General features: G+C 41.5%; 1 protein-coding gene across 1 annotated transcript in view; it reads left to right on the forward strand.

Moving 5' to 3' along the window:
* Window positions 1-24,022, forward strand: part of LOC106574011 (zinc finger protein GLIS1) — a 151,004-nt gene that overhangs the window by 105,015 nt on the left and 21,967 nt on the right. Inside the window, 2 exon segments of the mRNA XM_014149511.2 lie at window positions 2,572-2,682; window positions 8,585-8,762. Coding sequence (XP_014004986.2) covers window positions 2,572-2,682; window positions 8,585-8,762 — 289 coding nt within the window.

Here is a 24,022-nt window from a genome sequence, read left to right on the forward strand (position 1 = left end):
CCACGGCCTCTCTGCTGTAGATCATAGATCATGTCTATTAGAAACGGTTAGAGTCATGGTTCTATCCAGTCATGAACACTTACAGGTGCCCTAAAAGAAGTGGAATGGGATGATGTTGATGTTTGAACTCTTTAAAAAAAAAAAGATTTAACCTTTATTTAACTTGGCAAGTCAGTTAAGAACACATTTTTATTTACAATGATGGCCTACCAAAAGGCAAAAGGCCTGCTGCGAGGACGGGGGGCTGGGATTAAAAATATAAAATAAAGTAAAAATATGGGACAAAACACACATCATGACAAGAGATACCACAACACTACATAAAGAGAGACCTAAGACAACATAGCATGGCAGCAACACATGAAAACACAGCATAATAGCAACACAACATGACAACAACATGGTAGCAACACAACATAGCAGAAGCACAACATGGTAGCAGCACAAAATATGGCACAAACATTATTGGGCATAAACAACAGCACAAAGGGCAAGAGGTGATCTGGTTTGTTGTAGAAGTGCCAAGCACCACATGTCCAACCCTGGTTAGAGTGTATGTTTAGGCATCTGTAGACTAGTATCAAACTTTTTGGGTTAGGATATTTAATGCTGCTACTCACATCATTGGAAGCAGAATGGAATTGTACACATTAGCGTTAGTGCCTATTACCAAGCTTAAATGCCCGTTTCCATCTCTTGACAGTATCACAGTTCTACTTGCACACTCATCTTCTGCACATCTATCACTCCAGTGTTTAATTGCTATATTGTAATTATTTCGCCACTATGGCCTACTTATTGCCTTACCTCCCTTATCCTACCTCATTTGCACACACTGTATATAGACTTTTTCTATTGTATTATTGACTGTATGTTTGTTTATTCCATGTGTAACTCTGTGTTGTTGTTTGTGTCGCACTGCTTTGCTTTATCTTGGCCAGGTCGCAGTTGTAAATTAGAACTTGTTCTCAACTGGCCTACCTGGTTAAATAAAGGTGAAATAAAATTCAAATTATTGAAACGTCAGTCAGTGAGTTACACGCCATTCTCAATCACCCCACACTCCCTCCCTCAGGTGGCACGACATGCTACACATCATTTAAATATCCCTTCCATTATGCCGCGTTCAGAACAACTGGGAGCTCAGGAAAAAAACGATTTGTTTTGAACGGTCATCGAACTCAGAATTCCAAGTCGGGAAATTAGGCCTCTTTCTAGAGCTCCGACTTTCCGACCTTAAGATCACTGACGTTATGATTTGATCTCATTTTTTCCCCGAGTTCCCAGTTGTTTTGAACGTGGCATTAGTCTGACACAAGTCACAGTAAGTCAAAAAAACAGCCGTTAGTTTAGCGTGGAGTGTTCTGCCTCAGACTTGTCTCTCTGCTACAGAGGTGAAAGCAATGACTGTGTATAAAGGAAAGGAACGCCTGAGTCAGCCACTACTCACTTCTCCTCTCTGTCACTCCTCCAACGTCTTACTGTATCACAGTCCACAGGCCTCAGCCAGCCTTGAGCCACCCAGCCTCACTACCGTATACACACTGCCAATTACACAGCCATCCCAGACGCTGATGGCCGCGCATTAGCGCCCTGCCGAGAGTCTAATTTCGCCGCCTGCCACCCTGCCAAACGCACTTTGGGGAAAAAATAATGTTAAACTGTAATGATATTTATACTAGACAGAAGTTTTCTTGTTTTTTTTCTCTCTCGCTCGCTCTTTTCTCCACTTGTGGGTCTGTGTTGGGGCAGCGTTGCGTAGGAATAACAAACAGGACAGAGATTAGTGGTGCTGAGATCGGCTTGGAATAACGTGTTATTTACGAAAAAAAGCGAGGTACGAACAGAGAGCTAATAAAGAGGCATATTGCCTTTCACTTTAAAGGCTGCCTTATATTCCACTGTATAGAGAGAGAAAAAAACAAGGGGAAAATCTCTATCACGGGGCTACATGCAGTGTTTTCTTTGCTAATATTGTGTGAAGATGAGGACATGTAATGACCACTGCTGTAGTGATGTTGCTTTGGTGATCACGTTTAGTGCCCCTCACATCTTTTGGTGCAGTTTGCACTATAACTTTACTACACCTTTATAAACCTTATAAAGAATGTCATCTTTATGTCAACAGTCTTCTATGGAGCACTGAAATGTTGCTTTATATTTGGTTTCTTGTAGTAGGCTACTTCAAAAATGAAGAAAAACTGAACTCCTTCGAATTTTCTTTTCTCTCTCTTTCTTATTCCTTCTCTTGCCTTCAATTTCTTCAGTTACTCTGTGTATTCTCAGCTGAAAGGTAGGAGGCTATATTTGCTTTTTATTTCATCAGATTTCATTCCTGTTGTGTGTCTGCATTTTTGCATTTTTGTTCTTCATTTTTTTTCGTATTATTTTGCAAAATAATCAAATGCCTAATGCATACATGTTCTTGTGGTTTTATATGAATCAATATAGCAATGTTAGGTTGCTTTGACTCGTGATTGTGGGTGTCATTGCGCTGTTATTATAGAATAAATAGTTGCTTTGAATCATATACTTATCATGTACTTATCATATATTTGTCATGTTCTATAGAAACCGTACGCATGTCAGATCCCTGGCTGCACCAAACGCTACACAGACCCCAGCTCTCTACGCAAACACGTCAAGATCCACTCCGCCAAAGAGCAACATGTGCATAGAAAGGTAGGACTTCCATTTAAGGACCAACATATTTACAGCTGTGGCATACAGGTTGCAAAAAGCCGGGAAGAGATTTTTGATGTGCCGATTCCATGGCACAGGGTTGAACTGATACACAACTGATACACAAAACAACGCTGAATTCAAAACTGAGTTTTTAAATTTAAATTACTATAGAAGATTCTTGCAAACAATAGAATGTTATGTGTATATGGGGATACAACCATCACAGCTCTGCAGATTTTGCTGTGAAGAGACAGAATCATTAGATCACTTGTTTTGATAGATGGGAGGGGTTGAAGGTAGCTGAAGTTTTGTTTTGATAGATGGGAGGAGTTGAAGGTAGCTGAAGTTTTGTTTTGATAGATGGGAGGGGTTGAAGGTAGCTGAAGTTTTGTTTTGATAGATGGGAGGGGTTGAAGGTAGCTGAAGGGTGGGATAATAAAATAAAAAAATCATAATAATAAAGAGATAACTAATGTACAATCATCATGTCCGTGTACCGTGTCTGTAAAAGGTATACTGTATACTATGTATGAGCTGGAAGTAGAAGCTTAATTAGTTTACTCCAATTACGGGAGGGGGTAGGGTTAAATATATATATATATATATATATATATATATATATATATATATATACCCCAAAAATAAATATATATATATATAGGGGATTGAAAATGATACAAACAATTACATTGATAGAACCCACAATCTATCTGCAAAATTAAAGCTGATCTACTTCCTAAAAATAAAATACTAAATAAAATGAAATAAAAGACACCCAGAGAGAGTGAGCGAAAATATAAAAAGCTATCCATATATCATACCAGTGGAGACCCAAGTCACTTTAAATTGGAGGAAGGGCTCATTGTAATGGCGTAAAGGAATGAATGAATTGGTATACCATTCCAGCCATTACTTTGGGCCATCCTCCTTTTACCAGCCTCCACTGTCTTACACTATACATATTATGAACAGGAACTGAGAGCATGTTAGGACTCTTATTCATCTTGTCAGGCCACATGCATCACAAATGTATAGTTGCCATGACGCCCTAGTAGCAGCCTAAGCAGAGAGCTCCTGTATATATGTACATTTAGTTATTAAGTGTTTTTAATGGCTGTTTTAGATCAGCTATTTTGTTTTTGATAACAATGAGTTGTTATTACATATCTGTTGGTTTTAACCCACAGATTTATAGATTGACTGGCAGGTCAACTCTTTTTGGCATGGCTAGCTAGCTGGCTAATGTTTTTGTTTAAATGATGCATCTGGACACAGTACCAGCTTTTTGTTTCACCTGGCTGCTGGTTCCTGATCTTCTGAGAACATAATTTGAGGAGTCACCTGAAGCTTGAGATGAATGGGAGATACACCGGAGGAATGCAGTGCTGAGGCAGAAGACCCGTAGTGAGGACGACTGGCTACTACTTTGAACTGTGTGTGGTGAGCTACACGCCTCAGGCTGGTTCCCAGAGTAGCCCACAACAAGATCGTCACCAGACATTTTAATCAACCATCTCCCTGACCACCTTCCTCTGATTAAGCCACGAACTCTCCCTCTCCACCTTTGGAGGATGCATGCACTCAAAGACTTGGCCACTATTGGTTGAGCTAGCTAGCTATAGCTAGGCTACTCATGATGATGTATTGGTTGAGCTAGCTAGCTATAGCTAGGCTTCTCATGATGATGTATTGCTTGTTAATTTTTTGCTTTTGAAGCTCTTTGAGATTTCTTTCTGTCATGAAAAGCTTTATAGAAGTTTAATAAATTATTATTATTATTATACTGAACAAAACCATAAACACAACATGTAAAGTGTTGGTCCCATGTTTCATGAGCTGAAATAAAAGATCCCAGAAATGTTCCATACGCACAAAAACGTATTTCCCAAAAAGGTTTACATCGCTGTTGGTGAGCATTTCTCCTTTGCCAACATAATCCAGGTGTAGCATATCAAGGAGCTGATTAAACAGCATGATCATTACACAGGTGCACCTTGTGCTGGGGACTATCAAAGGCCACTCTAAAATGTGCAGTTTTGTCACACAACACAATGCCACAGATGCAATTGGCATGCTGACTGCAAGAATATCCACTAGAGCTGTTGCCAGATAATTTAAAGTTAATTTCTCTACCAGAAGCCGCCTCCAACGTTGTTTTAGAGAATTTAGCAGTAAGTCTAACCGGACACACAACCACAGACCACGTGTAACCACCCCAGCCCAAGACCTCCACATCCAGCTTCTTCACCGGCAGGATGATCTGAGACCAGCCACCTGGACAGCTGATGAAACTGTTGGTTTGCCGAAGAATTTCTGCACAAACTATCAGAAACCGTCTAAGGGAAGCTCATTTGCATTCTCCTCATCCTCACCAGGGTCTTTACCTGACTGCAGTTTGGTGTTGTAACAGACTTCAGTGGGCAATTGCTCATCTTCGATGGCCACTGGCACGCTGGAGAAGTGTGCTCTTCACGGATGAATCACGGTGTCAACTGTACCGGGCAGATGGCAGACAGAGTGATCCATGATACCTTGATTCATCCGTGAAGAGCACACTTCTCCAGCGTGCCAGTGGACATCGAAGGCAATTTGAATGCACAGAGATACCGTGACAAGATCCTGAGGCCCATTGTCGTGCCATTCATCCGCCACCATCACCTTATGTTTCAGCATGACAATGCACAGCCCCATGTCGCGAGGATCTGTACACAATTCCTGGAAGCTTCCATGGCCTGCATACTCACCAGACATATCACCACCCATTGAGCAGGTTTGGGATGCTCTGGATCGACGTGTACGACAGCGTGGTCCAGTTCCTGCCAATATTAAGCAACTTCGCACAGCCATTGAAGAGGAGTGGGACAACATTCCACAGGCCATAATCAACAGCCTGATCAACTCTATGTGAAGGAGATGTGTCACGCTGCGTGAACCAAATGGTGGTCACACCAGATACTGACTGGTTTTCTGATCCACGGCCCTACCTTTTTTTTTAAGGTATTTGTGACCAACCATAGATTAGGGCCTAATGAATTTATTTTAATTAATGGATTTCTTTAAATGATCTGTAACTAAAATCTTAGAAATTGTTGCATGTTGCATTTATATTTTTGTGTATAAATGTCCCCAGTAGGTGTTATCCCAGCCATGTATTTAGAGAGTAGGGACATTGTGGTTTCTGCATTGTGATGCATTTACATGACACTGCAACATTCTATGGCAGCCATGTTAGCACACCATTAACATAATATGGGGATATATTTAAATAATGCTATGTAACTGAAAATTCTACAACTTTCTAAATACATGGCTCATGGTGTAATCATCTCCAGTCTAGTGCTTATTCTTCATCACAGCTCCATACAATTGGATTAATTTAGTTTAGCCATTGAAAACCTTTGAAATTCCTGGACAATAGATCAGGTTTGACCACATCGTGTTCATGGTCCACATCACATTCTTCTGCTGATAAATATGGGGAGAATGGAGAGAGAGAGAATGGTCTCATTGTTGTTTAAAGGGCCTGAATGTCGTCGGCTGGGCCTGAATGATGTGTTCCTTTGCTTAGCTGTAAAACGGAAACACATGTGAGGCTTATACCATTGTTAATACGCTGTAGCTAGAGCAGAATAGTGTCCAGATGCTGTGGACTAATGTCAAACAAACCTTCTCACTCCATCTCGGGGCAGAAAAAAAGGAATTATGTCATGTTTTGAAAGGCAGAGGCCCAATTAGACTTGATGAATTGTTGCAAGGCGCTTGTAAGGAAGGGTATCCAATCACGACGTGTTCAAATGATAATTTAACTAATGATTGTCGAATTGATCAGTGATATGTAAAGACAGAAATCCATCTACAGTCGGATACCTAAAAAATGTCTAATAAATACATCACGCCAAGTCAAATATCAAATCCAGACTGGCTATTCCATCGATCCTGAATGAATTCCATGGAAGCCCTGGCATACTAATCTGTTAGGATATCTTTGTGTGAGGTATCGCACACTTCCAACCACATATCCATCCTGTTGGCTTGCTTCGTGGGTGTGTCCAACCTGTAAACGAGATAATGGATGGACAGAGGGATGAATAGAATGATAGATGGTTGGACTGGTTGTCCTGATCCTCTCTTTCTCCTGGTCCTAATAAGAGGGCTGCCTGTGGTTGTGAAGCTGGCCTCTAAGCCTGCTATTTCCTTTAAGTCTCTGTGGTTGAAATGTCACTAGTAATTAACTGATGCACTGCTTTATTAAAGACTGTTGTGCTTGTTGGCCAGTTTACACACATGGCTATTTTTTATACCATATTCCTTATGTTACTGATGTCTGCTCCTTCTGGCAGAGCTACAGGGTCAATGTCCTAGTAGAGGGTTGATGTTACACTACATTACAGTCATTTAGCATATGCCCTAACACAATGTGAGAGACTGACATTCAGTGTAGTTTAGTGTAGCATATGTGTAGAAATCTATAGCGTAATTAGGGATCAAACCCACAAACCTTAAGTAGTTGGCACTGTGGGCTAATCAACTAATCATTCTGGTTAGAGGGATAAAAGTCTCACCTATCCCTTCACTCCAGTCACTGTCCAGACACAGCATATTGGCCTTGTCCTTCAGCATAAAATCAGGCATTCCGTATGACAAACCTTGATGTTAACATCCTGACGTTACCTCAGCTCTAAAGATACATCTGACATTACCTCAGCTCTAATGGAACATCTGACATTACCTCAGATCTAACGCAAAATCTGACATTACCTCAGATCTAATGGAACATCTGACATTACCTCAGATCTAATGGTACATCTGACATTACCTCAGATCTAATGGAACATCTGACATTACCTCAGATCTAATGGAACATCTGACATTACCTCAGATCTAATGGAACATCTGACATTACCTCAGATCTAATGGTACATCTGACATTACCTCAGATCTAATGGTACATCTGACATTACCTCAGATCTAATGGAACATCTGACATTACCTCAGATCTAATGGAACATCTGACATTACCTCAGATCTAATGGAACATCTGACATTACCTCAGATCTAATGGTACATCTGACATTACCTCAGATCTAATGGTACATCTGACATTACCTCAGATCTAATGGAACATCTGACATTACCTCAGATCTAATGGAACATCTGACATTACCTCAGATCTAATGGTACATCTGACATTACCTCAGATCTAATGGTACATCTGACATTACCTCAGATCTAATGGAACATCTGACATTACCTCAGATCTAATGGAACATCTGCAGAGGAAAGGGAACGACATGGTTTTTAGGATTCCTGCAATGCTCTGGCTTGGGTTGTACTTCAGTCCACTATAACATTTTACGACAGTGTAACTCACTGTGCTGATGTATAGAACAGAGTAAAACTGATCTATTTGACAGACTACCTATCATTTTGATGTATATTACCTTGAGACCACTGCTAGCTACATAAACCCAGGGGTGGGATTAGAACTTAGACTTAGATTGGTAACTGACTCAAATCAGTGGGAATGCAGGAATTCAGCTCAGAAACATGTTTGACATGTCAAAATAATGATTGCACTTTGGGACCTCTGTTCCCACGCATTCTGCCCCAATTCCACCCCACATGATAGACTGCAGTTTAATGTGTGTTCGCGTGCCCAGATACCATTGGCAGAGAGACAGGTTTTCACTTTTCACGTCTTGGCTTTACATTGGTATGCAAGATGTCCAAACAAACATTGAAATTCATGCATGACTCAAAGGAAAAACAAATCATCTCTCTCCCACTCCAAAATCCAATGATGGCACTGCTCCCGCTCAATTGTATTTTCATGTTGTTCACTTTGTCTTCTTGACCGCTTGTATTGTACAGTAACCCTGTCTCTCTGTTTGATTGACAGCTGAGGCCGTTCCCCCACCTGGAGCAGGATGTCCTGAGTGAGTGTCTGTCGGTGCAGCACTTGCAGGGCTCAGCCCCCTCCCAGCACCAGCACCTGAACTGCCCTACCCCCTCGCAGCAGCACCTGTTCAACGGGAAAGACGGCCGCTCCCCCGGACTGGGACAAGACATCTTCACAGGTGCACACCGGAGGTCACTCTACCCCATAAACACTAACCCCTGGCCTCTAACCTTTAACCCCAGACCCTAATACATCAGGTAGAATTTACCTGTAGTGGCAAATTTAGAATCAGCTTACGCTTTCCAATGCTTAATCGTAATCATTAAGGAGAGAAATGCAAGACTGACCCTAGATCAGTGTGTAGGTGCAACTTCATCCTACTCTGACCTTTAACCCCATATATGACCAATCCACCAACACACTGATCTACAGTTGAAGTCGGAAGTTTACATACACCTTAGCCAAATACATTTAAACTCAGTTCTTCACAATTCCTGACATTTAATTCTAGTAAAAATTCCCTGTCTTAGTTCAGTTAGGATCACCACTTTATTTTAAGAATGTGAAATGTCAGAATAATAGTAGAGAGAATTATTTATTTCAGCGTTTATTTCTTTCATCACATTCCCAGTGGGTCAGAAGTTTACATACACTCAATTAGTATTTGGTAGCATGGTCTTTAAATTGTTTAACTTGGGTTAAATGTTTCAGGTAGCCTTCCACAAGCTTCCCACAATAAGTTGGGTGAATTTTGGCCCATTCCTCCTGACAGAGCTGGTGTAACTGACTCAGGTTTGTAGGCCTCCTTGCTCGCACACGCTTTTTCAGTTCTGCCCACAAATTTTGTATGGGATTGAGGTCAGGGCTTTGTGATGGCCACTCCAATACCTTGACTTTGTTGTCCTTAAGCCATTTTGCCACAACTTTGGAAGCATGCTTGGGGTCATTGTCCATTTGGAAGACCCATTTGCAACCAAGCTTTAACTTCCTGACTGATGTCTTGAGATGTTGCTTCAATATATCCACATAATTTTCCTCCCTCATGATGCTATCTATTTTGTGAAGTGCACCAGTCCCTCCTGCAGCAAAGCACCCCCACAATGCTGCCACCCCCGTACTTGGGATGGTGTTCTTCGGCTTGCAAGCCTCCCCCTTTTTCCTCCAAACATAACGATGGTCATTTTGGCCAAACAGTTCTATTTTTGTTTCAACAGACCAGAGGACATTTCTCCAAAAAGTACAATCTTTGTCCCCATGTGCAGTTGCAAACTGTAGTCTGGCTTTTTTATGGCAGTTTTGGAGCAGTGGCTTCTTCCTTGCTGAGCGGCCTTTCAGGTTATGTCGATATAGGACTCGTTTTACTGTGGATATAGATACTTTTGTACCTGTTTCCTCCAGCATCTTCACAAGGTCCTTTGCTGTTGTTCTGGGATTGATTTGCACTTTTTGCACCAAAGTACGTTCATCTCTAGGAGACAGAATGCGTCTCCTTCCTGAGCAGTATGACGGCTGCGTGGTCCCATGGTGTTTATATTTGCGTAGTATTGTTTGTATAGATGAATGTGGTACCTTCAGGCTTTTGGAAATTGCTCCCAAGGAGCTGATTTCTTTTGATTTTCCCATGATGTCAAGCAAAGAGGCACTGAGTTTGAAGGTAGGCCTTGAAATACATCCACAGGTTCACCTCCAATTGACTCAAATTATGTAAATTAGCCTATCAGAAGCTTTTAAAGCCATGACATCATTTTCTGGAATTTTCCAAGCTGTTTAAAAGCACAGTCAACTTAGTGTATGTAAACTTCTGACCCGCTGGTATTGTGATACAGTGAACTATAATTGAAATTATCTGTCTGTAAACAATTGTTGAAAAAATTACTTGTGTCATGCACAAAGTAGATGTCCTAACCGACTTGCCAAAAATATAGTTTGTTAACAAGAAATTTGCGGAGTGGTTGGAAAAGGAGTTTTAATGACTCCAACCCAAGTGTATGTAAACTTCCGACTTCAACTGTATCTTTCATACTACAGTAAACTTTGACATTTGAAATGATGGCAGACACTGTCCCAGCACTGATTTCCTGTTAAGAAGACAGTATTGGCCTGAGTGTGTTAAACTCAATCTCATGCTGAATTTGATACTGATACTAATTAATTAGACCTGATTCGGTTTAGAAACAAGTCCTCTGTGTTTTACAGGAAAATGTTAGCTCCACTTTCCCTGGATCAGAGTATTTTCCATTTGAAAAGGACTGGGTGGAAATCAAACTGAGATGTACAATATTAATAAAGAACATCTGCAAAAAACTAACAATTGTGATTGGCAAATAAAACTGACCTCTAATTCACATTCAAAAAGTGCTTACTTTTTTATTAAACTTGGAAATCTCTGAGATCCTATAGACTATAGTAGTAAGCCAGTGACTTGTGAAAGAGAGGTTGATGACCAGGAAGAAATATAGTGGTACTATGGAGGAAAGGAGAGATGCCCTGCAGTGTTCACAATTTATGGACACATCTGCCATTGTTTGCTCAGTTAGTCCAATCCAGACGCCCCATCGTTCTCTCTTATTGTTACGGGAACACAATGCACACTTACTGGGGGGACTATAAAAGCTCAAGTTGTTTTTGATTATTGAATCGATTATTTCAATCTTGGCTTCTTTCCTTCCCTCTGCCTTGAGTGGATGTGTTGCAAATGGTTTCTAGGCAAGAGCTGTTGTGTTGGTGTGGCCATATTGGTTGATTAAGAGGCGTTCGAGTACGCTGTGTTTGTTGGGGTTGAAGAAGAAGAAGTGATGAGTCTTGTCCTTCGCATGTGTTGGACTTTGTTCTCTGAGGGAGGATAGTCAGCAGGATTGGCAAAGTAGGGAGACTCTCCGATGTTAACACTTTTAGAGCTGACAGTGAGTAACACTTCTAGAGCTGGCAGTGAGTAACACTTCTAGAGCTGGCAGTGCGTGAGTGTGTAGAGTCATGTGAGTGTGCATCTCCTCCGTTGCCGGTGATCAGGCCTTCCACTGATGTGTTGTCAGAAAATTTGATGATGGTGTTGGAGTCATGCGTGGCCATGTAGTCATGGGTGAATAGGAAGTACAGGAGAAGACTAAGCACACATCCATGTGGGGCCCCGTGTTGAGTGTCAGCATGACGGAGGGGATGTTGCCTACCCTCACCACCTGGGGTCAGCCTGTCAGGATGTCCAGGTTCCAGTTGCATAGCGATCAAATCAAATCAAAATCAAATTTATTTATATAGCCCTTCGTACATCAGCTGATATCTCAAAGTGCTGTACAGAAACCCAGCCTAAAACCCCAAACAGCAAGCAATGCATGTGAAAGAAGCACGGTGTCTAGGAAAAACTCCCTAGGAAAAACTCCCTAGAAAGTCCAAAAACCTATATTGTATGTAGCGATGTGTTCAGTCCCAGGGTCCTAAGGTTGTTGATGAACTTGGATGGGACAATGATGTTGAATGCTGAGCTGTAGTCAATGAACAGCATTCTCACATAGCTATTCCTCTTATCTAGGTGGTTGAGTGCAGTGTTGAGTACAATTGAGATTGCGTCGTCTATGGATCTGTTGGGGCGGTATACAAATTGGAGTGGGTCTAGGGTGGCTGGGATGGTGGAGTTAACGTGTGCCATAACCAGCCTCTCAAAGCACTTCATGATTACAGATGTGAGTGCTACAGGGCGGTAGTCATTGTGGCATGAAGCCTTGGAATTCTTGGGAACAGGAATGATGGTGGTCAGCTTGAGACATGTGGGGATTACAGACTGGGACAAGGAGAGGTTGAAATTACCGTGAATATGCCTGCCAGTTGATTTGCGCATGATCTGAGAATGCGCCCTGGAATATTGTTTCTGCCCTGCGGCCTTGCGAGTGTTGATCTGATTAAAGACCTTACTCACGTTGTCCTCAGAGATCGAGATCACCCAGTCTTCTGGTTCGGCCCTCACGCACAGTACTGTGTTGTTATTGTCAAAGCGTGCATAAAATGCATGAGTTTGTCTGGAAGAGAGGCATCGTTCGGCGGATCACAGCTGGGACTTCCTTTGTAATCCGTAATAGACTGCTGCCCCTGTCACATGCGGCTGGCGGTGGAGCCTGTGTAATATGATTCCACCTTATTCTTATATTGTCCTTTTGCTCATTTGATGACTCTACAGAGGTCATAGTGGGACTTCTTGTACTTGTTCCTGTTTTCATATGTAGCCTCAGGGTTGTCTGTGATAGCCCTGTGTGCTGTAGCCCTATCCTTTAGTTTAGAGCCAACCTCTGTGTTAATCCAGGGCTTTTGATTGGGGAGGCAGCGAACCTTCATTATGGGGACAATGTCGCTGATGCGTTTCCTTATGAAGCTGGTGACGGCTGTGGTTAGCTCGTCAATTTTATCGGCAGTGTCTCCAGAACATATTCCAATCAACACTATCAAAGCAGTCCTGTAGCATAATCTCTGATTCTGATGTCCGTTTCTCAACAGAGTGAATCACGGGTACTTCCTGTTTGAGCTTCTGCTTGTAGACAGGAAGCATTAGCATGGAGTCATGATCTGATTTGCCAAATGGTGGACGAGGGAGGGCCTTGTATGCTTGTTTGTGAGTAAAGTAACAGTGGTCTCGGACTTTATCGCCCCTAGTGGCGAAGGAGACGTGTTGATGGAAGTTGGGCATCACATGTCTTAATGACGTGGAATTAAAATCTCCAGCGACAAGAAAGGCAGCCTTCGGGTACATGTTTTTCTGCTTGTTTATAGCCTCATACAGTTTGTTAAATGCCAGCTTGTTATATTTCTTGTCCTGAGGTAGAATGTAGACAACAGTCACGATAACAGCTGAAAACTCCCTCGCGAGGTATGAAGAGTCAACACTTTACCATCAGGTATTCCAAGACCGGTGAACAATGGGTCGAGATTTCCACTGCGCTTGAGTCAGCACACTATTTGTTGTTGATGAAGAGACAACCCTCTCCCCCTCTCGATTTCCTTAATAATTTATTGATTTTGTATTAATAATTTCTTTACAACGCATTCAACATATCACACTAACCAAACAACAACAAACAAAAAACCACATGTAAACGAATGACACCATTGTTCTCTCCTATTTTGACTCATTCACATTTTAATACTTTCCTTTTCTTTGCACAATTTCATCCTAACAAACAATTGAAATACAAATGTTGCATATATGGATTGTCCTGCAACAGAATTTTAAGAACAATAAATAAATAGGTAATTAATATTATTATTTCTCATTATGTACATTATTTGTATAAATATACACTACCGGTCAAAAGTTTTAGAACACCTACTCATTCATTGTAGAATAATAGTGAAAACATCAAAACTATGAAATAACACATATGGTATCATGTAGTAACTCGGGCTCCCGAGCTACCCTTTGCCTTGATGACAGCTTTGCACACTCTTGGCATTCTCTCAACCAGCTTCATGAGGTAGTCACCTGGAATGCATTTCAATTAAAAAGTGTGTCTTCTTAAAAGTTAATTTGTGGAATTTATTTCCTTCTTAATGCGTTTGAGCCAATCAGTTCTGTTGTGACAAGGTATGGGAGGGTATACAGAAGATAACCCTATTTGATAAAAGACCAAGACCATATTATGTCAAGAACAGCTCATATAAGCAAAGAGAAATGACAGTCCATCATTACTTTAAGACATGAAGGTCAGTCAATGTGGAAAATTTCAAAAACATTTCAAGTTTCTTCAAGTGCAGTCGAAAAAAACCATCAAGCGCTATGATGAAACTGGCTCTCATGTGGACCGCCACAGGAAAAGAAGACTCAGAGCTACCTCTGCTGCAGAGGATAAGTTCATTAGAGTTAACTGCACCTAAGATTGCAGCCCAAATAAATGCTTCGCAGAGTTCAAGTAACGGACACATCTCAACATCAACTGTTCAGAGGAGACTGCGTGAATCAGGCCTTCATGGTTGAATTGCTGCAAAGAAACAAACTACTAAAGGACACCAATAAGAAGAAGAGACTTGCTTGGGCCAAGAAACACGAGCAATGGACATTAGACCAGTGGAAATTTGTCCTTTGGTCTGGAGTCTAAATGTAAGATTTTTGGTTCCAACCGCCGTGTCTTTGTGAGACGCAGAGTAGGTGAACGGATGATCTCTGCATCAGTATTTCCCACCATAAAGCATGGAAGAGGTGTTATGGTGTGGGGGTGCTTTGCTGGTGACAATGTCTGTGATTTATTTAGAATTCAAAGGCACACTTAACGAGCATGGCTACAACAGCATTCTGCAGCGATATGCCATCTCATCTGGTTTGCGCTTAGTGGGACTATCATTTGTTTTTCAACAGGACAATGACACAACACACCTCCAGGCTGTGTAAGGGATATTTTACCAAGAAGGAGAGTGATGGAGTGCTGCATCAGATGACCTGGCCTCCACAATCACCAGACCTCAACCCAATTGAGATGGTTTGGGATGAGTCGGACCGCAAAGTGAAGGAAAAGCAGCCAACGAGTTCTCATGCATATGTGGGAACTCCTTCAAGACTGTTGGAAAAGCATTCCAGGTGACTACCTCATGAAGCTGGTTGAGAGAATGCCAAGAGTGTGCAAAGCTGTCATCAAGGCAAAGGCTAGCTACTTTGAAGACTATAAAATATATTTTGATTTCTTTAACACTTTTTTGTTACTACATGATTCCATATGTGTTATTTCATAGTTTTGATGTCTTCACTATTATTCTACCATGTAGAAAATAGTAACAATAAAGAAAAACCCTTGAATGAGTAGGTGTGTCCAAACTTTTGACTGGTAGTGTACAGTCGTGGCCAAAAGTTTTGAGAATGACACAAATATACATTTTCACAAAGTTTGCTGCATCAGTGTCTTTAGATATTTTTGTCAGATGTTACTATGGAATACGGAAGTATAATTACAAGCATTTCATAAGTGTCAAAGGCTTTTATTAACAATTACATGAAGTTGATGCAAAGAGTCAATATTTGCAGTGTTGACACTTCTTTTTCAAGACCTCTGCAATCTGCCCTGGCATGCTGTCAATTAACTTCTGAGCTACATCCTGACTGATGGCAGCCCATTCTTGCATAATCAATGCTTTGAGTTTGTCAGAATTTGTGGGCTTTTGTTTGTCCTCCCGCCTCTTGAGGATTGACCACAAGTTCTCAATTGGATTAAGGTCTGGGGAGTTTCCTGGCCATGGACCCAAAATATCAATGTTTTTTTCCCCGAGCCACTTAGTTATCACTTTTGCCTTATGGCAAGGTGCTCCATCATGCTGGAAAAGGCATTGTTCGTCACCAAACTGTTCTTGGATGGTTGGGAGAAGTTGCTCTCGGAGGATGTGTTGGTACCATTCTTTATTCATGGCTGTGTTCTTAGGCAAAACTGTGAGTGAGCCCACTCCCTTGGCTGAGAAGCAACCCCACACATGAATGGTCTCAGGATGCTTTACTGTTGGCATGACACAGGACTGATGGTAGCGCTCACCTTGTCTTCTCCGGACAAGCTTTTTTCCGGATGCCCCAAACAATCGGAAAGGGGATTCATCAGAGAAAATGACTTTACCCCAGTCCTCAGCAGTCCAATCCATGTACCTTTTGCAGAATATCAGTCTGTCCCTGATGTTTTTCCTGGAGAGAAGTGGCTTCTTTGCTGACCTTGACACCAGTCCATCCTCCAAAAGTCTTCGCCTCACTGTGATTGCAGATGCACTCACACCTGCTTGCTGCCATTCCTGAGCAAGCTCTGTACTGGTGGTGCCCCGATCCCGCAGCTGAATCAACTTTAGGAGACGGTCCTGGCACTTGCGGACTTTCTTGGGCACCATGAAGCCTTCTTCACAACAATTGAACCGCTCTCCTTGAAGTTCTTGATGATCCGATAAATGGTAGATTTTGGGGCAATCTTACTGACAGCAATATCCTTGCCTGTGAAGCCCTTTCTGTGCAAAGCAATGATGACGGCACATGTTTCCTTGGGGGTATCCATGGTTGACAGAGGAAGAACAATGATTCCAAGCACCACCCTCCTTTTGAAGCTTCCAGTCTGTTATTCGAACTCAATCAGCATGACAGAGTGATCTCCAGCCTTGTCCTCGTCAACACTCACACCTGTGTTAACGAGAGAATCACTGACATGTCAGCTGGTCCTTTTGTGGCAGGGCTGAAATGCAGTGGAAATGTTTTTTGGAGATTCAGTTAATTTGCATGGCAAAGAGGGACTTTGCAATTAATTGCAATTCATCTGATCACTCTTCATAACAATCTGGAGTATATGCAAATTGCCATCATACAAACTGAGGCAGCAGACTTTGTGAAAATGTATATTTGTGGCATTCTCAAAACTTTTGGCCACAACTGTGTATACTAGGCGGTGTCAGAGAACAACAATTGTCAAAGACTCCAGTCACCCAAGTCATAGACTGTTCTCTCTGCTACCACACGGCGAGCGGTACCGGAGTGCCAAATCTAGGTCCAAAAGGCTCCTTAACAGCTTCTACTCCCAAGCCATAAGAAGACTGCTGAACAATTAATCAAATGGCTACCCGGACTACCCCCTGTATATAGCCTCATTATTGTTATTTTATTGTGTTAGTTTATTTAATTTTTTTATGTAAAATATTTTTTATATTATTATTTATAAAGGTTTTACTTGAGTTTATTTAGTAGATATTTTCTTAACTCTGTTTTCTTAAAACACTGTTGTTGGTTAAGGACTTGTGAGTAAGCATTTCACAATAAGGTCTACAACACCTGCTGTATTCGTCACATGTGGCAAATACAATTTGATTTGAACATCAAATCGGCAGTTATTTACCCCAATTCCGGCTTCAACTTTGACTTAAACTCAACTGCCCTGGGCTCTTTCTGTAATTCCAACCCAAGAGGAAACCATGGTGCTACAGAGGCAGGAGGGGGCTAGAAGCTATTATGAATTACATGAAAGTAGACCATGTGAGATGGTCCTCCCGCTTTTTAATATTCAGAATGTAAACAATATAAATGACAATGGCTCCAACTACAAACTAAGCCTCTTAATGTACCGAAATCCACACATATTAATTAATCACAGACTGGTATTGTGGAGAGATTGGCAACAGATGGGAGTTTGGACCGTGTCCGATTTGTATAAAGATGGTCAAATTATGGGTCTGAATGAACTAAAGGATATGACCGGCTTTACCAACCATTTTAGAATAATTCAGATTGTACAGGCAGTCAAGTCAGTAGATAGAACAATTACATTTGAACGTGATTTTAACAAATTGGAAAGTTTCATAAAGCATGTCCGTTCCAAAAAACACCTGGCTTCTAGAGAATTCTTAAACTAGAAAACAAGGTGGCTACACCTTCCCTTAAGAGAGAAATGGAGTAAAGATTTGATACAATAAATACAATAAATTGAATGGAAAAATGTGTGGGAAAACTGCTTTAAAACGCGCTGAGTGCCTAAAACACAAATGGTTCAATATAATACGGAAGTTTACAAAGACCTTAGCCAAATACATTTAAACTCAGTTTTTCACAATTCCTGACATTTAATCCTAGTAAAAATACCCTGTCTTAGGTCAGTTAGGATCGCCACTTTATTTTAAGAATGTGAAATGTCAGAATAATAGTAGAGAGAATGATTTATTTCAGCGTTTATTTCTTTCATCACATTCCCAGTGGGTCAGAAGTTTACATACACTCAATTAGTATTTGGTAGCATTACCTTTAAATTGCTTAACTTGGGTCAAACGTTTAGGGTAGCCTTCCAACAAGCGTCCCACAATAAGTTGGGTGAATTTTGGCCCATTCCTCCTGACAGAGCTGGTGTAACTGACTCAGGTTTGTAGGCCTCCTTGCTCGCACACCCTTTTTCAGTTCTGCCCACAAATTTTCTATAGGATTGAGGTCAGGGCTTTGTGATGACCACTCCAATACCTTGACTTTGTTGTCCTTAAGCCATTTTGCCACAACTTTGGAAGTATGCATGGGGTCATTGTCCATTTGGAAGACCCATTTGCGACCAAGCTTCCTGACTGATGTCTTGAGATGTTGCTTCAATATATCCACATAATTTTCCTCCCTCATGATGCAATCTATTTTGTGAAGTGCACCAGTCCCTCCTGCAGCAAAGCACCCCCACAACATGATGCTGCCACCCCCGTGCTTCACGGTTGGGATGTTGTTCTTTGGCTTGCAATCCTCCCCCTTTTTCCTCCAAACATAACAATGGTCATTATGGCCAAACAGTTCTATTTTTGTTTCATCAGACCAGAGGACATTTCTCCAAAAAGTACGATCTTTGTCCCCATGTGCAGTTGCAAACCTTACTCTGGCTTTTTTATGGCGGTTTTGGAGCAGTTCTTCTTTGCTGAGCGGCCTTTCACGTTATGTCGATATAGGACTTTACTGTGGATATAGAAACTTTTGCACCTGTTTCCTCCAGCATCTTCACAAGGTCCTTTGCTGTTGTTCTGGGATTGATTTGCACTTTTCGCACCAAAGTACGTTCATCTTTTAGGAGACAGAATGCGTCTCCTTCCTGAGCGATATGACGGCTCCGTGGTCCCATGGTGTTTATACTTGCATAGTATTGTTTGTACAGATGAACGTGGTACCTTCAGCCGTTTGGAAATTGCTCCCAAGGATGAACCAGACTTGTGGAGGTCTACACTTTTTTGGCTGATTTATTTTTATTTTACCATAATGTCAAGCAAAGAGGCACTGAGTTTGAAGGTAGGCCTTGAAATACATCCACAGATGCACCTCCAATTGGCTCAAATTATGTAAATTAGACTATCAGAAGCTTCTAAAGCCAAGACATCATTTTCTGCAATTTTCCAAGCTGTATAAAGGCACAGTCAACTAAGTGTAGGTAAACTTCTGACCCACTGGAATTATGATACAGTGAATTTACAGTGAAATAATCTGTCTGTAAACAATTGTTGGAAAAATTACTTGTGTCATGCAGAAAGTAGATGTCCTGACCGACTTGCCAAATCTATAGTTTGATAACAAGACATTTGTGGAGTGGTTGAAAAATGAGTTTTAATGACTCCAACCTAAATGTATGTAAACTTTTGACTTCAACTGTATATTTAATAGAATTTACTGGACTCCATCTAAAATGTACAAAGCAAAAATGACAACCGATAGCAAATGTTGAAGATGTACAGTGCATTCGGAAAGTATTCAGACCCCTTGACTTTTTTTCACATTTTGTTACGTTACAGCTTTATTCTAAAATCGATTGAATTGTTTTTTTCCCCTCATCAATCTACACACAATAACCCATAATAACAAAGCAAAAACAGGTTTTTAGAATTTTTGCCAATGTATTAAAAAAAAACTGTGGCCAAGAGTTTTTTACACAATGGTTTGACACATGTGACATGCTTGTAGAAATGAGGTAAAACGTATTTAAGTTTGCCTGCATTAAAGTTCCCGGCCACTAGGAGCGCCGCTTCTGTATGAGAATTTTCTTGTTTGCTTGAGTGTAGTATTAGTGCCAGCATCAGTTTTATGTGGTAAATAGACGGCTACAAAAAATATAGATGAAAACTCTCTTGGTAGATAGTGTGGTCTACAGCCTATCATGAGGTACTCTACCTCCGGTCGAGCAGTACCTCTAGACTACCTTAATATTAGACATCGCGCATCAGCTGTTATTGACAAATAGACACACACCCCCAGCCCTCGTCTTACCGAACATAGCTGTTCTGTCCTGCCGATGCACAGAAAACCCAGCCAACTGTATATTATACATATTTCAGCCATGTCTTAGTGAAACATAAGATATTACAGTTTTTAATGTCCCATTGGTAGGAAAGTCTCGAACGGAGGTCATCCAGTTTATTATCCAGTGAATGCACGTTGGCCAATAGAACGGATGTTATAGGCGGGTTCAAAAGCTCTTAACGGTTATAAATTTGTTTGATAGGCCCAATCTTACTCAGGAAAATGTCTTTCTTCCTTTTAGGACCTGAATTGCTGTTTTTCCGGATACACTGCTAGTGCACATAACTTCAACTGCTTCAAGTCCATAGGTCCATGTCATTTTGACAGGCTACAAGTCTGGCTATGCCACCAAGTGTCATCTACAAACACCAACATAACCCTTCAGAACCCTCATAGAACCCCCTACAAATTCACAGAGAATCCTGACAGAACTCACACAGAATACTTTCAGAATCATCACAGATCCTTGTTATAACCGTCACACTAACAATCAAACATTTCTCAGGTCCGTCACAGAACTCTCTCAGAACCCACATAAAAAACCCATATAGAATCCTCACAGAACGCTCCCGGAACCATCCCCAAACGTTAAGGGAACCCCTGCGCCGCTGAGCCGAGCGATGAAATTGAAGAAATCACAGCCATTATTTGTAGAATGTTTTCTGGTCTGGTAGCAGATGTTGGGGCTGAAGGGGAAACCGTTTAAGGTCTGTGATTGATGATTTGTGGGTAATGAATCAAGCTTGTAACCATTTCAAAGAGCTGTCAGACAGGCCCTTCTTCCACTTGAGCACAGCTGGGGGAACAGTACTGCAGAAACCAGGAGCAGTCCTCTCCTCAGTCCTCTCCTCACCGCCTCACTTCCCCTGGACACTGGGAAAGACATTACAGACAGGACAGTGAGGAGAGATTTACAGTACAGGAGGAGCAGTGGGGAGCAGAGGGGGCTGCTGACTGGAGTCTCTTGCCCCTCTTAGGCAACCTGAGAGCCCCAGGACGGAACTGAGCTGACCCCTGGACAGAGCTGAGCTGAGCTCTTTCAAGTGGAGTTCTCAGCAGAGCATTCAGCTGTCATTGGGATTTTTCATGAGCCTCTCTCTCACTGTTACATTGGTGATGTGAATCACCGTCCAACAGGACTGTTTTCTGATGCTCAGACGGCAACATCAGACACATTTAGACTGCTACAAATACTAATGGGCTGGCACACACACACACACACACACACACACACACACACACACACACACACACACACACACACACACACACACACACACACACACACACACACACACACACACACACACACACACACACACACAAATCACAAGCCACAGAGCCTGCTCTCTCACATCCACTCAAGTCTTCTAAAATCTTCTCATGAATTCTCAATATTTTTCTTTGTAAGAAATAGCATTGTATTCAATAACGAAACATTCAAGTGGAACTGACAGAGTTTTAATTACTTTGCAGATATGAAACAAACAGACTATCATAAGAACAGTCATGAATATCAAATTCCCAGTTTATGCTTCAAAACCAACTTTATAAGAGGTTATAAAAATAGGTTCTATTTGACTCAAAATTCCATGACGTACAGTAAGACATTGTTGGCAGAATAGATGGGTGCAGTTCAATGCATGATTAATATAATTCACCAATACATTTCTTTGTAGTCACAAAAATATTGCTATCAGGTTGTACATCACAGCTTTCCTGGTACATTGTTTGGTACATTGTTTGCTGCCTCCACCCATTCAGGATGCACTGGTTAAGTTTCAATGACTCAATATTTTGAACAGAAACAGACAAATGTAACTAAGGCTGGGAATGTCAATAGAATCAAACTAGCAAGGGAAATGATCAAAAGTCAGTCATAATGTAGCTAATGGGGCTGGCACACACACAAGCAAGTATAAATGAGTCAATGGTTGATTCATCTACTTTATGAAATTACAGCCTGATGCGCTCGGATTGGTGAATTGAATTGAAATTGCGCTGCTTTCTTGTGTTCAAAATTCAAATCACATTTATTTATATAGCCCTTCTTACATCAGCTGATATCTCAAAGTGCTGTACAGAAACCCAGCCTAAAACCCCAAACAGCAAGCAATGCAGGTGTAGAAGCACGGTGGCTAGGAAAAACTCCCTAGAAAGGCCAAAACCTAGGAAGAAACCTAGAGAGGAACCAGGCTATAGGGTGTGGCCAGTCCTCTTCTGGCTGTGCCAGGTGGAGATTATAACAGCACATGGCCAAGATGTTCAAATGTTCATAGATTACCAGCATGGTCAAATAATAATAATCATAGTAGTTGTCGAGGGTGCAACAAGTCAGTAACACAAGAGTAAGTGTCAGTTGGCTTTTTCATAGCCGATCTTTGAGAGTATCTCTACCGCTCCTGCTGTCTCTAGAGAGCTGAAAACCGCAGGTCTGGGACAGGTAGCACGTCCGGTGAATAGGTCAGGGTTCCAGCAGGTCTGGGACAGCAGGTCTGGGACAGGTAGCACGTCCGGTGAACAGGTCAGGGTTCCATAGCTGCAGGCAGAACAGTTGGAACTGGAGCAGCAGCACGGTCGGGTGAACTGGGGACAGCAAGGAGTCATCAAGCCAGGTAGTCCTGAGGCATGGTCCTAGGGCTCAGGTCCTCTGAGAGAGAGAAAGAAAGCGCGCAGCGGAGGAAAAGTGTACGGACACATGCCACAGCCCTAGCTAGGTTAATAAAATGTTGCAGTCTGGCTTCGGTTTTTAAAGCTTCACAATGAATAACAAAAAAAATAAACCTGCAACAAAACGCCATGCATAGGAGAAACATGTAGGCCTATTACAGCAACATTTGAGTAGTAGGCTAGCTATTCAACTACAATACATTTTGAGTGCACCATACAGCAATGCTGTATTCAACTGCACCAGTGATACATGCAGAGGGTGGTGCAGTCTGCCCAACACATCACCGGGGGCAATCTACCTGCCTTCCAGGACACCTACAGCACCCGATGTCACGGGAAGGCAAAAAAGATCATCGACATCAACCACCACTGCCTGTTCACCCCGCTAACATCCAGAAGGCGAGGTCAGTACAGGTGCATCAATGCTGGGACCGAGAGTCTGAAAAACAGCATCTATCAAGGCCATCAGACTTAAATATTTTTTGATGTAATATGTATATATTTCTTAATTTCATTATTTTACTTTTAGATTTGTGTGTATTGTTGTGAATTGTTAGATACTACAGCACTGTTGGAGTTAAGAACACAAACATTTCTCTACACCCGCAATAACGTCTGCTAAATATGTGTATGTGACCAATACAATGTGATTTGATATAAGTGGACATTATAAAGGTCCATATTTTTTTCTAATAAAACAATGGCCAGTTTGGGTAGCAGTTGCACGTTTTTTGTAAACACAAATATGTCTATTTTTTTCAATATGGCTTGTGCGCTGATTGAGTTTGACAGCCCTAGGCTAGTGTACCAATTTATGTAGCTAGCTATTTATTTAGCAAGCTAAAAGCGCGGAGCCTAACGCTAGCTAGCTAGCTGCTGGAAGTATGTCATGTCATGGGAGGAATGAGTGAGTGACCGACTTTTCGCCTCATACAGTCCATTCGGAAAGTATTCACACCCCTTGACTTTTTCCACATTTTGTTACGTTACAGCCTTATTCTAAAATTGATTAAAGAAAACATTTTCCTTATCAATCT

The sequence above is a fragment of the Salmo salar genome, chromosome ssa16, assembly GCF_905237065.1.
Source record: "Salmo salar chromosome ssa16, Ssal_v3.1, whole genome shotgun sequence".
Lineage (NCBI taxonomy): Eukaryota > Metazoa > Chordata > Actinopteri > Salmoniformes > Salmonidae > Salmo > Salmo salar.